The sequence below is a fragment of the Heptranchias perlo genome, chromosome 23 (assembly GCF_035084215.1).
Source record: "Heptranchias perlo isolate sHepPer1 chromosome 23, sHepPer1.hap1, whole genome shotgun sequence".
Taxonomy (NCBI): domain Eukaryota; kingdom Metazoa; phylum Chordata; class Chondrichthyes; order Hexanchiformes; family Hexanchidae; genus Heptranchias; species Heptranchias perlo.
Genome location: NC_090347.1, coordinates 4,227,404 through 4,244,803, shown reverse-complemented (window position 1 = coordinate 4,244,803; position 17,400 = coordinate 4,227,404). Strand labels below are relative to the sequence as shown.

Here is a 17,400-nt window from a genome sequence, read left to right as displayed (position 1 = left end):
CAGCTCCAGTGCGTAAAATGAAATGTCTCATCACAGGAGTGCCTTATCGGATCTGCACTGTGATTGGCCAGAGTGCTGGGCAGGTTTTTGCACCAGCAAGACCCCACATGACCAGTTACCAACCATAAGGAGACACTTCTCCACACTGTGGGGAGGGGGGAGGAGAGAGAGAGCGAGCGAGAGAGAGAGAGCGGCAGAGCTCATTCCTTTCAGTCCACCTCTCAGTAAAAGAAAGAACAGCGTCTTTCACAACCTCAGGACGTCCCAAAGCACTTCACAGCCAATGAAGTACTTCTGAAGTGTAGTCACTGTTGTGATGTCGGAAACGGCAGCCAATTTTCGCACAGCAAGATCCCACAAACAGCAATGAGATAAATGATCAGATAATCTGTTTTTCAGTGGTGTTGGTTTAGGGATAAATATTGGCCCCAGGACACCGGGGAGAACTCCCCTACTCTTCTTCGAAATAAGGCTATGGGGGGGGCCTCAGTTTAACGTTTCATCTGACAGTGCAGCACTGGGAGTGTCCGCCTGGGTGATAGGCTCAAGCCTCTGGAGTGGGACTTCTGATTCAGTAGCTGACCAGACCGGCAAAGATACCAGATTAGGTCACCTGCTTGCCCTCTCCGAACAGTATGGAGCACAGTAAACAGACCGTAAAAGAGGAGAGTGTGCACTGTATGAGAGTCTCATTTATAATGTATCCAGTGCGAAGCCCCACATCTCAAACTCACTGAATCGGTCACAGAAATCCAAATGTTTCCAGTCGCTCTACAACTGACAGCTGAGAATCTGCCAGTGTGAATTTGGCATTTGTTGTGCTGTAACGCGTGTCCCAGCATCTACTCCCCTCCCCCTCACCGCCCCCCCGCAACCCAAATTTGTTTATTTTTCAACCTGGAAGATCCACCGGTAAATCGATGGTGTTCTTGTAGACACGTGGGAAATTGACATTGACGTGCAACGGACAGACAAAGCCTTTGTTGGTGAGAACTGGAACGTATGGTCTAAACTTCTGCAGCTCACTGTCCTGGCAGTGCAGTTTGATGAAGACGCCATAGCTGACCACAACGCCTCGAGACTTCTCCTGCACAGAGACGACGGTCGAGAGGAGGAAAAAAGAGCAAAAAAAAAACACACAAAGGTGAACAGGGGTTGTTCTCAAATCCCACCCCGCTGTAACTGTGCGTGCAATGCAGGAGTACAAAATCAGCAACAGCCTTGGGCCGATATCCAGGGACAAAACGAGGAGTTCAATGAAGGTCTGCACTGGCTGACACCCAACCCCCATCGCCCTAAGGTCAACGTCAGCTGATCAGATCACTGCCCTGACTTAAAATATTTCCAATGGGACGCTGCAGAACGACTTAGATAAAGTATTTATCGTAACAGGTAGGAGATGTAAAGGGAGAGGATGAAAGAATGCTCTTCACTTAAAGTACACCCTACCCACGATATTAACTGAGACGTGTTGGCAGACTGTCTCAGGCCATCAGACGCTAAACTACTGGTCAACAAAGTGAAAACAGCCACCACCACCACCACGCATTTCTGCTCTCGTCCTTCACAACTCGAGGGGAAATGAGGAGAAATTTTTTTCACACAGAGGGTTTTTATGATCTGGAACGCACTGCCTGAAAGGGTGGTGGAAGCAGGTTCCGTAGGAACTTTCAAAAATCAATGGATATGCACTTGAAGAGGGCGAATTTGCAGGGTTATGGGGAAAAAGCTGCGGAGCGGGATTAAACTGGACAGCTCTTTCAAAGAGCCGGCACAGGCACGACTGGCCGAATGGCCTCCTTCTGTGCTGCTAGATCTATGAACACCCTCAATTGCTCAATTTGCATAGTTAAAGTGATTCAGTTCAACGGTCACTGAATAGAAGGGATAAGGTTATCAAGGAATATCCCCAATAGTTTCCTTTTTCTAAAGGGTTAATGGGACTTTAATGATTACGTCACCAAGCCTAGATGGTCCACACTTCCCGAATGCTGAGAGTGGTTAATGATGACATAGCAGAAAGCAGTAGCAGATAAAAATTTTCAAATTTATTTGGAAGCAGGAATCGTATCAAGGTGCAGGAGAGTGGCGAATGTTAGTCATGTTCAAAACAGGAGACAGGGATAAGCCTGGCAGTACTCTAAGAAAGTTGCTAAAGAACACGATAAGGGTTAACAACAGTAAACACCTTCAGTATGAGCAAATCACAATTTGCAAAAGGCAGGTCACATTCGAATAATTTGATTGAATTCTTCTGGCTGATCTCTTTCTCCTATTTTGAAACCGAGTGCAGCATTCGCCATTCCTGTATTCTGGCACGATAACTGCTTCCAAAGAATTCTGGAACATTATGTCTACCGCCACCATTTCGCCAAGAGTAGAAATGACCAAATGTATAGGTTCGTGTGGAGCATAAACACCGGCATGGACCAGTTGGGACGAATGGCCTGTTTCTGTGCTGTAAATTCTACGTAAAGAAAAAAGGGAATCTTTTTTTCATTCGTTCATGGGATGTGGGCGTCGCTGGCGAGGCCAGCATTTATTGCCCATCCCTAATTGCCCTTGAGAAGGTGGTGGTGAGCCGCCTTCTTGAACCACTGCAGTCCGCATGGTGAAGGTTCTCCCACAGTGCTGTTAGGAAGGGAGTTCCAGGATTTTGACCCAGCGACGATGAAGGAACGGCGATATATTTCCAAGTCAGGATGGTGTGTGACTTGGAGGGGAATGTGCAGGTGGTGTTGTTCCCATGTGCCTGCTGCCCTTGTCCTTCTAGGTGGTAAAGGTCGCGGGTTTGGGAGGTGCTGCCGAAGAAGCCTTGGCGAGTTGCTGCAGTGCATCCTGTGGATGGTGCACACTGCAGCCACAGTGCGCCGGTAGTGAAGGGAGTGAATGTTTAGGGTGGTGGATGGGGTGCCAATCGAGCGGGCTGCTTTGTCCTGGATGGTGTCGAGCTTCTTAAGTGTTGTTGGAGCTGCTGTCATCCAGGCAAGTGGAGAACATTCCATCACACTCCTGACTTGTGCCTTGTAGATGGTGGAAAGGCTTTGGGGAGTCAGGAGGTGAGCCACACGCCACAGAATACCCAGCCTCTGACCTGCTCTTGTAGCCACAGTATTTATATGGCTGGTCCAGTTAAGTTTCTGGTCAATGGTGACCCCCAGGATGTTGATGGTGGGGGATTCGGCGATGGTAATGCCATTGAATGTCAAGGGGAGGTAGTTAGACTCTCTCTTGTTGGAGATGGTCATTGCCTGGCACTTGTCTGGCGCGAATGTTACTTGCCACTTATCAGCCCAAGCCTGGATGTTGTCCAGGTCTTGCTGCTGCGGGCAAGGACTGCTTCATTATCTGAGGGGTTGCGAATGGAACTGAACACTGCAATCATCAGTGATCATCCCCATTTCTGACCTTATGATGGAGGGAAGATCATTGATGAAGCAGCTGAAGATGGTTGGGCCTAGGACACTGCCCTGAGGAACTCCTGCAGCAATGTCCTGGGGCTGAGATGATTGGCCTCCAACAACCACTACCATCTTCCTTTGTGCTAGGTATGACTCCAGCCACTGCAGAGTTTTCCCCCTGATTCCCATTGACTTCAATTTTACTAAGGCTCCTTGGTGCTACACTCGGTCAAATGCTGCCTTGATGTCAAGGGCAGTCACTCTCACCTCACCTCTGGAATTCAGCTCTTTTGTCCATGTTTGGACTAAGGCTGTAATGAGGTCTGGAGCCGAGTCGTCCTGGAGGAACCCAAACTGAGCATCGGTGAGCAGGTTATTGGTGAGTAAGTGCCGCTTGATAGCACTGACGACGACACCTTCCATCACTTTGCTGATGATTGAGAGTAGACTGATGGGGCGGTAATTGGCCGGATTGGATTTGTCCTGCTTTTTGTGGACAGGATGTACCTGGGCAATTTTCCACATTGTCGGGTAGATGCCAGTGTTGTAGCTGTACTGGAACATCTTGGCAGTAGATGTGATGCATTTGCACTTTAAAAAGCACTTGATCCAGTGCCACAAAGATAAGGCCGAGTATATTAATGGCACAGTGTTGGCATGAATCGCGGGATGGCTCATTGACAGAAAGCAGAGAGTCGGCGTAGATGGATGTTTCTTGAATTGACTAGATGTAGCTACTGGCGCACGCTGGGGATCTCCCTTGGGACCGTTCTTGTTCTCCATATACAGAAATGATTTAGGCACGGGCAAAGAGGGAACACAAAACTTTTACTGCTGGTCCCATGTTGGAGCAATGTACCAAACCGCTAAAAATAACGTGGAAAACTGCGGCAGGGCACGGGCGGATCTGCGGCAAATACAACTTAACAAAGATAAATGTGAAGTAGGAAAGAGAGGACATTTTGGACATATACCTAGAACGGTAAAATTCTCAAGTGGAGAAACAGAGGGATCTCGGGTGTGCAGATGCACAGCTTTTTAAAAGTAGGACTGCAAATGGAAAATGTCATACCAAGAGCAAATGGGATTCTGAGCTTTATACACACACTGAATATAGAAGCAGGGACAAGATGGTGAATCTGTATAAGGTTTTGGTCAGGCCGCCGCTTAGTACTAGAAAACGTAAAAGAGGAGATTAAAGATTTTTTGTTCATGTAAAGGGCTATTAAAATATGGAATGCATTACCACAAGTGGCTATTGAAATGATCATGACATTTAACAGGGAACTGAAGAAATACTTGAAGAGGGCAATGGTTAAAGGGTGCAAGGAAAAAGCAGTGGGATTGGACAGCTGGGTGTGGAGTTCACATTGGCACAAACATGGTGGGCGACTGGCATCATTCTGTACTTCAATCTCTACAATTCGAAAAGCAACTCTGTCAGCTCATAAATAGGGCAGCACCGAATCCATGAAAACACACTCATTCACCTCCGAACAAAGTGAAGGAGGAGGGGGAGGAGGAGGAGGAGGGGGAGGAGGAGGAGGAGGGGGAGGGGGGGAGGAGGAGGAGGGGGAGGGGGAGGGGGAGGAGGGGGAGGGGGAGGGGGGAGGAGGAGGGGGGGGAGGAGGAGGAGGGGGAGGGGGGAGGAGGAGGAGGGGGGGAGGAGGAGGAGGGGGAGGAGGAGGAGGAGGAGGAGGAGGAGGGGGAGGAGAAGGAGGAGGAGGAGGAGGGGGAGGAGGAGGAGGAATATGTATGAGCTGGCGCAGAGAATAGATCGAGCTGTGAGAGAGTTTGAAATAGTAAACTCAGGCGGTGAGATTGAAAGACTTACAGCAAATGGGGAAAGGGTTAAAAACCATCTTCAGCCAGAAGTGCCGAGTGGATGATCCATCCCAGCCTCCTCCCGATATCCCCACCATCACAGAAGCCAGTCTTCAGCCAATTCGATTCACTCCACGTGATATCAAGAAACGGCTGAGTGCACTGGATACAGCAAAGGCTATGGGCCCCGACAACATCACGGATGTAGGGCTGAAGACTTGTGCTCCAGAACTAGCTGCGCCTCTAGCCAAACTGTTCCAGTACAGCTACAACATTGGCATCTACCCAACAATGTGGAAAATTGCCCAGGTATGTCCTGTCCACAAAAAGCAGGACAAATCCAAATCCGGCCAATTACCGCCCCATCAGTCTACTCTCAATCATCAGCAAAGTGATGGAAGGTGTCGTCGACAGTGCTATCAAGCGGCACTTACTCACCAATAACCTGCTCACCGATGCTCAGTTTGGGTTCCGCCAGGACCACTCGGCTCCAGACCTCATTACAGCCTTGGTCCAAACATGGACAAAAGAGCTGAATTCCAGAGGTGAGGTGAGAGTGACTGCCCTTGATATCAAGGCAGCATTTGACCGAGTGTGACACCAAGGAGCCCTAGTAAAATTGAAGTCAATGGGAATCAGGAGGAAAACTCTCCAGTGGCTGGAGTCATACCTAGCACAAAGGAAGATGGTAGTGGTTGTTGGAGGCCAATCATCTCAGCCCCAGGACATTGCTGCAGGAGTTCCTTAGGGCAGTGTCCTAGGCCCAACCATCTTCACCTGCTTCATCAATGACCTTCCCTCCACCATAAGGTCAGAAATGGGGATGTTCGCTGATGATTTCACAAGGTTCAGTTCCATTCGCAACCCCTCAAATAATGAAGCAGTCTGTGCCCGCATGCAGCAAGACCTGGACAACATCCAGGCTTGGGCTCATAAGTGGCAAGTAACATTCGCGCCAGATAAGTGCCAGGCAATGACCATCTCCAACAAGAGAGAGTCTAACCACCTCCCCTTGACATTCAACGACATTTCCATCGCCGAATCCCCCACCATCAACATCCTGGGGGTCACCATTGACCAGAAACTTAACTGGACCAGCCATATAAATACTGTGGCTACGATAGCAGGTCAGAGGCTGGGTATTCTGCCTCGAGTGACTCACCTCCTGACTCCCCAAAGCCTTTCCACCATCTACAAGTCACAAGTCAGGAGTGTGATGGAATACTCTCCACTTGCCTGGATGAGTGCAACTCCAACAACACTCAAGAAGCTCAACACCATCCAAGTTAAAGCAGCCCACTTGATTGGCACCCCATCTACCACCCTAAACATTCACTCCCTTCACCACCAGCGCACAGTGGCTGCAGTGTGCACCATCCACAGGATGCACTGCAGCAACTCGCCAAGACTTCTTCGACAGCACCTCCCAAACCCGCGACCTCTACCACCTAGAAGGACAAGAGCAGCAGGTACATGGGAACAACACCACCTGCACGTTCCCCTCCAAGTCGCACACCATCCCGACTTGGAAATATATCGCCGTTCCTTCGTCGTCGCTGGGTCAAAATCCTGGAACTCCCTTCCTAACAGCACTGTAGGAGAACCGTCACCACACGGACTGCAGCGGTTCAAGAAGGCGGCTCACCACCACCTTCTCAAGGGCAATTAGGGATGGGCAATAAATGCCGGCCTCGCCAGCAATGCCCACATCCCATGAATAAATAAATAAAAATAAGTATAGAAGAAAGAATAAGGTAAAAAGATAGAGAAGGAATCAAGGGATATCTCTAGAAAATGGAAACCATTAAAACTACACGCCTATCTTAAAGTTTCCTCTAAAAATCATACAAATTTGTGACCCCTATTTGTAAATGGCATAAACATCCATGAAAATGTGACTTCTACACCAGACACCTTGCACTACTCGTGCCAGTCTTGAATTTGGAAGCTTACCTTCCATTTCTGCTCCTTTAAGGTGGGTAGAATGTGCTCAAACATGACTTTGTCTGGTTTAAGATAATGAACATCCATCTTTTCCAGGAGTTTGCGAACCTGAGAGTTACCCAGATTGTCGAGGCTGGTGAGCACACTGGGGTGGACAGTCTTCAGATCCCTATAAAGATCCTGCAAACCTATTTACAAAAACGGCACACAAAAACATACAGCTATGAATGTGATCTGATTTAAGGTGATCATCCTTGAAGACCAAAATACACAAATTAAAAAGGAAACATGTAGAAATGCAGAGACGACAGGGCTTCATTCTAAATTTGTAACTCAAGTACTGTTCTTCTGAATCTTTCTTCAAAGATCTTGACAGGTTTGAATGAATGCTAACCCATGGGAAATAGCATTTAGTATGCCAGTATATGCTTAGCTTGGCAGTTCTGTGACTATCAATCAGGAGTCACTATCACAGGATGAAATGAAAATGCCAGTCAACTTTTAGAATAGAGGCAACCACTTTGGCACAGGGGACAGGTGTGCTTCAGTGAGTAGGCAGACAGCCACTGGGCAGGATGGTTACCATACTGCACCTCCACCATCATTTCCAGAGGATTGGTAACCTACAGTTGACCTGATGGCAGGACCTTAATGCACAGGTGCACTGTCAGAGCATGAGCTGCCTCTACCAGGCACACGGCTTCAAGTAGAGCTGAGGTGCTCCTCAGGTTTAGCAGGAATTTCCTCCAACTAAATATTGGGAAGACCGAAGCCATTGTCTTTGGTCCCTGCCGCAAACTCTGATCCCTGGTCACTGACTCCATCCCTCTCCCTGGCCACTGTCTGAGGCTGAACCAGAACGCCCACTTCCACCTCTGTAACATCGCCCGTCTCCGCCCCTGCCTCAGCTCATCTGCTGCTGAAACTCTCATCCGTGCCTTTGTTACCTCTGGACTGGACTATTCCAATGCTCTCCTGGCCAGCCTCCCATCTTCCACCCTCCATAAACTTGAGCTCATCCAAAACTCTGCTGCCCGCATCCTAACTCGCACCAAGTCCCGTTCAACCATCACCCCCTGCGCTCGCTGACCTACATTGGCTCCCAGTCCGGGAACACCTCGATTTTAAAATTCTCATCCTTGTTTTCAAATTTCTCCATGGCCCTCTCCCCTCCCTATCTCTGTAACCTCCTCCAGCCCTACAACCCTCCGAGATCTCTGCGCTCCTCCAATTCTGGACTCTTGCACATCCCCGATTTTAATCGCTCCACCATTGGCGGCCGTGCCTTCAGCTGCCTGGGCCCTAAGCTCTGGCATTTTCTCCCTAAACCCCTCCGCCTCTCTACCTGCCTCTCCTGTTTTAAGGCGTTCCTCAAAACCCACCTCTTTGACCAAGCTTTTGGTCACCTGTCCTTGTGTGGCTCGGTGTCAAATTTTGTTTGATAATCGCTCCTGTGAAGCACCTTGGGACATTTTACTACGTTAAAGGCGCTATATAAATGCAAGTTGTTGCGTTGAAGGGGGAAGAGAATTAGACTGAACCTGAACTGCTCGTGTACTCCTACAATGAGCAGTTAACAGGCAGAGGCAGTTGGGGGACAGTTCACCTGCCTAACCTCTCAGCGGAGCCTTGCATGACGTGGGGTGGGTGAAATTGCAGACAGCGGCAAACTCACCCCTCCTTACAACGCAGTTCTCTAAAGCTGTCATTTTTGGTTACCGCCCTGGCGTATTTCTTTGCATTAGACCTGTAAAAGAAAGCAACTCCGGTCATCCTTACCTTGAGTGGGCTTTGCAAACTGCTCGTTCTCTTCATCGTAAAGGGGGAAAAATACGGCTTGACCTTTCAGTGACACCATACTTCCATCAGCCAGAGGAATGATTGGAACGGATTTCAGGTCTTCCAGGAGTTGATCCGAATTCCCATACTCCTGATCGAGGCTGCGGTGATTGCAGACCAGGAGTTTTGCAATCTTCTTCATGTAACCATCTGATCAGGAAAATTTAAAAAAAAAATTTAAAATCCTGATTTTATAAAAAAAAATTTGAACTAAATCACTGAGTCAAAGTTTTTAACTCCTCACCTCCCTCCCAAAATTTTGCTTCACCCCTCACCACAGAAGAGATTAACACCATCTTCATATTATCGAGCTACTTCCAAGTGTTATACTCGCCCCATTTTTTGATTATCTGCCAGGATTTCTAAACTTAGGTCCCACAATTACCCCCCCCCCCCCACAAAATATTCAGGCATCGCCTAACCACAGCATTTAGATTTCCCCATGCTTGCCCCCTACACCTTGCAAACTTGGTGGTGACCTGCACAATGGGTCTTGGCTCTTCAGGGTGCGAAGAAAATGTAGGGCATGGTGTTTGAGTGATGTCCTCTCGCTCATTTGGGAGTGTGTGTGTGTCAAAACGAGAGCTAGTGAAACACAAGTGACCACAGTTGATTAAGAACCACTCAAGACCACAGTGACCTTCTTGTGACCAAATATCAAAAAAAGCCCACTGCCAATTGTGGTTGTAAACAGAAGCTTCTATGAGTTACATATCTTCACACTATTCGTGAAAAATAAGGCAATTCCATGAAGTCAGCGACACAAAATTTCAGCTCAAGAAGATCAAGATTGGTAAAGACTGTACATTTAGGGTGGAATTCATGTTTTTTTTTAACGGGGGGGGGGGGGGGCAACTGAATTCCCCTCCGGCCGCACACCATCTGCTGCCGACCGCTCACCGAACCTCAGCCAAGGTTATGTGGAAGTGCGCGAAGGTGCCCAGGGCTCTCGCTCCTTTTGGAGGATTGGGTCTGGTCTCTCCTCAATGCTTCCTCCTGGCAAAGCAGTTGCGATTGGGAACCCTAAGCAGATTGGAGGGGCTGCAAGTGTCAACCGTTACCCACCGCTCCTGCGGTTTGCCCGTCTGTATTTGAACGCGGTACACCACCATGCTGTCTTGGGAGTCGCGATTGCTTGGGTAACCTGCAAAAACCCACCTCAGCTCAACAAAAAGGACAAGTCTAGTACCGTTCAATGCAGGATTGGTCTCTGCAACCTCCTTGGCAATGGCTTTGGTAACTGCGATAATATCGGCGCTGCTGATTTTGTGTACACCCAGTGCAGAAACCAGGGCAGGATTGAGTGCAGACTGAAGCACCGGGCTCAGGTAAGCCAAGTTCAGGTGTTTCTGCAGTAGTTCTGGGGTGATCACTTCTTGCACCAAGATATCATGCGTTATAGCAGTCTGGGAAGGTAATCTGTATTCAGTCCTGCCATCTGCAACAACAATAAATTCAGACAAGATTAACTTACAAGCTACAGAAAATGGCTTATTGCTATTTTGAACCTGTTGGCCAGCTCCCCAAACCATGTAATATTTGTCATCCAAGGGGAAAACTAAACAATTGTTGGTCGAGATTTACCAATGGGGTTCCGTAACTACCCGTCAAGCTGTGAGAATCTGTCTCCGATTTACCAACTGGCTCTCCAGAGAGAATGCAATCGTCTCTTCTCTCTGTCATTAAAGCACAACGGCAGCTTGGAGTAGTTCACCATAGGGGCTGACGATCACTGGTGTGTCTGCACACTAGTATTCTACAGCACAGCAATGCACTGCTTTCATTAACAGCATTAATCAACGAGAAATGGGATTAAGAGAGACCCACAATGGAATCCATATTACATGTAAAAATTGGATAATTTTAAATTAGTTCCCATATTGCAGTTATCTAGGACAGAAGGGAGAGAGGGAAGGAGAGAAAGAGGGAAGAAAGAAAGGGAGAAAGAAAAAGGGATGATCGCTACCTTCGAACATGCACTCTACGTAACCTTGGAACATGCAGTCTACGTACTGGACAGGTTGCTCTGGCTTCGCCCAGTTCCCAGAACTTTACAACTCTTGGACTCCATCAGCCCCAAACATTCAAACAAGACGAGGGTTCTAGAAAGCATCATTACTGTTTGTATTTTGATACTGGCAGGGGCGTTTCATCTTTCAACCTGATGTATTTATTCCACAAGCTGGATTGTCACTAAATTACATTTATAATTCACTTTGCTTCAGTCCATAAGGATTTTTTGCACAAATTATTAAATTAAATCACAAGTAACATTCGCGCCAGACAAGTGCCAGGCAATGACCATCTCCAACAAGAGAGAGTCTAACCACCTTCCCTTGACATCCAATGGCATTACCATCGCCGAATCCCCCACCATCAACATCCTGGGGGTCACCATTGACCAGAAACTTAACTGGACCAGCCACATAAATACTGTGGCTACAAAAGCAGGTCAGAGGCTGGGTATTCTGCGGTGAGTGACTCACCTCCTGACTCCTCAAAGCCTTTCCACCATCCACAAAGCACAAGTCAGGAGTGTGATGGAATACTCTCCACTTGCCTGGATGAGTGCAGCTCCAACAACACTCAAGAAGCTCGATACCATCCAGGACAAAGCAGCCCGCTTGATTGGCACCCCATCCACCACCCTAAACATTCACTCACTTCACCACCGGCGCACTGTGGCTGCAGTGTGCACCATCCACAGGATGCACTGCAGCAACTCGCCAAGGCTTCTTCGACTGCACCTCCCAAACCCGCGACCTCTATCACCTAGAAGGACAAGGGCAGCAGGCACATGGGAACAACACCACCTGCACGTTCCCCTCCAAGTCACACACCATCCCAACTTGGAAATATATCGCCGTTCCTTCATCATCGCTGGATCAAAATCCTGGAACTCCCTTCCTAACAGCACTGTGGGAGAACCGTCACCACACGGACTGCAGCGGGTTCAAGAAGGCGGCTCACCACCACCTTCTCAAGGGCAATTAGGGATGGGCAATAAATGCCGGCCTCGCCAGCGACGCCCACATCCCGTGAACGAATAAAGAAAAAACAAACAATGGCTCCACGGGGGTCGTCCGTTCTTTGCACGTTAGGTGGAGTGGGAGAAAGGAAATCTGAATCTCAGTAAGGCAGAGGACACTGGTACAACAAACAGACTGAGTATCTGCACCAAGGGATTTTCCTACCTTTATCTTCTATTGTGGGCAGACAGGTCTTTGCTTTAAGGAGCTGAATAATCTGCCCGGCAACAGGTCGGAAGAAATCCAAGATCTCGTCCGGTAATGGAATAAACTGCAGGAATTGGCACAGACCTTCTAGCCCCTTGAAATTGGGATGATTCTGTTTGGAACATTGAAAAAAAAAATCTCATTTGTACCATACTGGATCCAAAATAAGTTATCAATACAAATAAAAAAAAACATTAATACAATATACTTAACCAACCACAAATCAACAAAATGCCAGCAATTAAAAAAACATTTGTAAAATATATGAACAGACCCCCATACACCCTCTCCCCTACAGCCCAAGGGCAGATTCTCAAACACTTCTAAAATCACACAGCTCAAGTCAAATCTCTTCTTTATCTGAAGTCTCTCCTTATTTCATCTTTTTTAAAAAAAGCAATACCACACACTCTGATTTTCCTTTTACACTTCTACATAAAACCCAAACCTATTTTGCTGCGATTTAAAAAAAAAAGAAATATCTTCAAAACCATACAAAGCAGTTCATTGGCTGTGACCTGCACTACAGAAGTGCAAATTTGTTCTTTCCAAAAAAAAATGTAAATCCATTTCAATTTTGCTTTGTTTAAAAATAATTATAACTTTTGTGCTAACCAAGATATGATTTGAGAGTCTTGCTGAACAGATTCCTTTTCCCCTTTTGATGCCCAGTGCCAGAACCAAATGCTCCCAGGTTAGAGAAAGTTCCCTCTACTCTAGCTGTGTGCCGTTAGCCTTACTAAACCAGGGTGATTTTACTTCCCACATCACACATCCTTGTGGCTGCTCTTTGTTAGATCCGTTTAATGTCGAATTATGGACTGTTTGACCCAGTGGGTATCTCTCTCGCCTCTGAGTCAGGAGGTCGTGGGTTCAAGTCCCACTCCAGAGACTTGAGCACGTAACCTAGGCTGATACTGCTGCGTAGTACTGAGGGCATGCTGCACTGTCTTTTGGCGGAGATGTTAAACTGAGGTCCTTGTCTGCCCTCTCGGAGGACATAAAAGATCCCATGGCACTATTTGAAGAAGAGCAGGAGAGTTCTCCTCGGTGTCCTGGCCAATATTTATCCCTTAACCAACATCACTAAAACAGTCAATCTGGTCATTGTCACATTGTTGTTTGTGGGAGCTTGCTGTGCGCAAATTCAAAGAGTACTTCATTGGCTTTAATGCACTTTGGGACGTCCTGAGGTTGTGAAAAGCAGTATATAAAGTTCTTTCTTTCTTTGTGCGGTGGATTGTGAACACAAAGAAGGGGGCTGAAACTGCACAAGTTCCATAGATCCCTTACAGATCGATGGCAGAGGCTTTCATCGGTTTTGGCTGGATTCGAACCCGGAACCTTTGTTCTGAACAACTACACCACCGGTTCCCAATTTAAGTGCAAATATTATTTTATTTAAAAAGCAAAGAATTGCGGAATTACAGTGAATGTTTCCATCGCTGTCAGAAACAGCTGTGGGATTTCGCAACGAAGCCACTGATTCCACGGACTGTCACGGTCAATATCTTCACGGGAAGAAGGGATATCAAAGTCACCTGTTGTAGAGAGAGAGAGAGAGAGAGAGAGAGAAAACTAGATGCTGACTTCCAATTTTTGTAATGGACAATTGATTTTAAGAACAACATTTTTTTTATATAATGCCAAACAAAAGAAATTGGTGCAGCTAAACAGACCCCACTTCTCCAATCTAAAATCACGAGTAAGATGTCCCTAAAGGGTAAGATGTCCAAACAAAAGGGGTATTTTTTCTCTCCTGGTCATCACTGGTCCCCCTGCACCTTCCCCACAGCTAACTGGCTGGGCACAATGCAGGCTCGATTAGACAGCATCTGAACGCAACCCTGGAAATAACTCTGCCTCCTACCATTAAGGGACCAACCTGGGTGTCTCCATGTTGGAGATTAGTGAGGCACGACTTGCAGTGCACCGCCCCTATATAGACCAGATTTAACGAACCGGATGAACCCAAGTCTAATTTGGAATTATATTGTACTTGGCAGTTTAAAAAAAATTTGTTTCATGCATTTGCTTTCAGCAATAACAAAAGCGGACGCCTGTGGAGATGTTTAAGGGAGCGGCCATTAATGATTAATTTCATGAGAATGCTCAGTTCTGGGGAAATTTCAGCTCTGTGCTGACTTTAATTATCTGAAATTATTACTTTTTTTTGAGGAGGTTATTTGCAATCATGGAAAACTGACAATTATGAATGACTCCTAAAAGTAGCCATGATGTGGAGATGCCGGTGATGGACTGGGGTGGACAAATGTAAGGAGTCGCACAACACCAGGTTATAGTCCAACAAATTTATTTGAAATCACAAGCTTTCAGAGGCTTCCTCCTTCGTCAGGTGAGTCACCTGACGAAGGAGCAAAGCTCCGAAAGCTTGTGATTTCGAATAAAGCTGTTGGACTATAACCTGGTGTTGTGCGACTCCTTACATTCCTAAAAGTACTGTCAATATGGTATCAAGCACTTGATCGACACAGGTTAAGGTTTGGATATGAAATCATCAGCTTGTACAGAAAGAAAAACCATCCCATACAGATAGAGCAGTTCTACAGTCATCGGCCGACCCCAGGAGATACTGGCTCCTTCTCTTCCCTTCCTGCGGTTTCCTCATCTACATTACCAACAGAAAAAGATTCCACGCCAACTGCAGATGCCAAGTGTCAGCTCGGCTCAGTTGGTAGCACAGAGTCGGGTCGTGTGTTCCAGGCTCATTCTAAGGCTTGAGCACATAATCTAGGCTGAGGCTTGAGTGCACTACTGAAGGAGTGCAGCACTCTCAGAGACACCAGCTTTTGATCAGATGTTGAACCGATCGGGACGATATAAAAGATCCCGTGGCACGCTCGAAAAGGAGAGCGGGGAATTCTTCCAGTGTCCTGCCCAAAGTTCCTCCGCACCGAAATCAGATGAACTAGGCAATTCAACTCATCTGCAGTTTGTGGGATCTTACATACGGACGAACAATGACGGACAGTAAAAGACCCTCTGGTCCATCCAGCCTGTCCCACACAATACACTCCTCACCCCTCACCACGTGATCTACTAGGAGAGGCAAGAAACCAGATCATACTGTGTTTGCCTATATAACAGTTACATTGAGTCACACTGAAACTACAGCCCAGAAACAGGCCAACTGGTCTTCGGCCCAACAGGTCCATGCCGGCCTTTATGCTCCACACGAGCCCCCTCCCTCCCTACTTCATCTCACCCTATCAGCATATCCTTCTATTCCTTTCTCCCTCATGTGTTTATCCAGCTTCCCCTTAAATGCATCTGTGGTATTCGTCTCAACTACTCCTTGTGGTAGCGAGTTCCATAATCTTAACACTCTCTGGGCGAAGAAGTTTCTCCTGAATTCCCTATAGGATTTATTAATGACCATCTTATATTTATGACCTCTAGTTCTGGTCTCCCCCACAAGTGGAAACATTTTCTCTACGTCTACCCTATTAAACCCTTTCATTACCTTAAAGACCCCTATCAGGTCACCCCTCAACCTTCTCTTTTCTAGAGAAAAGAGTCCCAGCCTGTTCAGCCTTTCCTGATAAGGATATCCTCTTAGTTGTGGTATCATCCATGAGAATCTTTTTTGCACCTTCTCCAATGCCTCTATATCCTTTCGATAATAGTTACCGTACCTCAAAAGTAATGAATTTGCTGTGAAGCGCTTTGGGACATCCTGAATAAAAGTAAGTTCTTTTGTTCTTTACAAACCAGTTCTTTTCATTGCAGCTCATCTGGACTTCTCAACTGTGTTCCCTGGAGACAGATTATACTCTACTCTTTCAGTCAAACAGTCCTATAGCATAATCCAAATCTTAAGGATTTGTATGAGTCAATTCAAGGCTTAAAGTTATACGGGTAAACTCACCAACCCTGCGCTCCTGACGAGGAGCTGTGTCTGAAGGGAATAAAGGTTGGGAATGGGGCTGGAACGCTAATGCCTTTTCACTGACTCATGCTGCCTTTGAGCGCAGTATCAGTGAATTTAATCTATAATTCTCTACCGTATTAGAGCACACTTCAGGAGGAATATGAGAACTTTGGCAGATAGACCTGTAGCAGCATAAGAGGTGGTTCTTAAAAAAAAAAGTGATACCCTGAATGATGAAACGGAAACCAAAGCTTCTCAGTGGTAAAAAGGCAAACACAGGCTGTTTCTCAGGCTGGAGCCTTGGACCCAGGTTCCTCTTTTCAGAGTCAAGTTTGAAGGCAAGAGCCAGCTCGGTGCACTCCACGTTTTCTTTAATCTGCAAACACACACAATCCAGTTTAAAAACACACATCTTACTCCAAAATTGCTGCACTCAAAAGACTCCGGGAGCAGCACGCTCTGCTTCTTCAGTCATTGTGTCCAGCTTGAAATGGACTCCGCTTTTTGACCCAAGATAGAATCACAGAACCTTAGAGCACAGAAGGAGGCCATTCGGCCCATCATGCCCGTGCTGGCTCTTTGGAAGAGCTATCCAATTCGTCCCGCTCCCCCTGCTCTTTCTCCATCTGCCCCCAGGCCTGAAATGTCCTCTCCTCTTCCCAGTGAGGAAAATTCCTGGCCGTCAGCTCAACTTTCCCCTGGCAACAAAATTGAGAAAGTGAAAGCACGCACAAAACCCACCGTCTACTACTCCGTGTACCCTTGAAATGATTACTTTTGTGTAAAGTGCGACTGGTAGAATCTGTGTGCAGAGATTAGACCTCAAATCTAGATGTGCCGTTCAACATATCCCATTGCTCCTTACTGTCCAATGCAACATTAAAAGTCCCCACCACTTATAGCGGGCGTGTTGGTGTTAACGTCATTTGCCCACTGTACGCACTGACCAGTAAAACCAGAAAGGTAAGTAACCAACATGTTTTGAAACAACACAAAGTCTCCACTCAGCCTCTTCTAATTGTTAACGAAGGTAATCGCGCTTTAACCAGGTGCGAACAGCTGATTGAAACTGCTTGAAAACCTGACTTTGCCTGAAATCAGCAGAGCTTTTTAAACAGGTTAAGTTCTTATCAAACTGCCTAAAACAGTCAGCGGCTTAATAAGTTCTAAGCTGCGGCATTGTAAGCGATGCCGATGGTAATGGCAAATTGTTGGTGCCATTTGCCCGATATAGGCGGCTGTCCATGATAAACGTGGACCGTGT

At 46.9% G+C, this 17,400-nt stretch overlaps 1 protein-coding gene across 3 annotated transcripts in view; it reads right to left on the bottom strand.

The window, feature by feature from the left end:
- Positions 1-17,400, bottom strand: part of wu:fj29h11 (uncharacterized) — a 120,199-nt gene that overhangs the window by 36,942 nt on the left and 65,857 nt on the right. For all 3 annotated transcript variants that reach the window (XM_068003837.1, XM_068003838.1, XM_068003839.1), the window contains 7 exons: positions 16,362-16,512; positions 13,673-13,785; positions 12,203-12,356; positions 10,198-10,446; positions 8,949-9,158; positions 7,179-7,357; positions 898-1,087 (listed from right to left, as the gene is read on the bottom strand). In XM_068003837.1, coding sequence (XP_067859938.1) covers positions 898-1,087; positions 7,179-7,357; positions 8,949-9,158; positions 10,198-10,446; positions 12,203-12,356; positions 13,673-13,785; positions 16,362-16,512 — 1,246 coding nt within the window. The remainder of the gene's footprint in view (positions 1-897; positions 1,088-7,178; positions 7,358-8,948; positions 9,159-10,197; positions 10,447-12,202; positions 12,357-13,672; positions 13,786-16,361; positions 16,513-17,400) is intronic.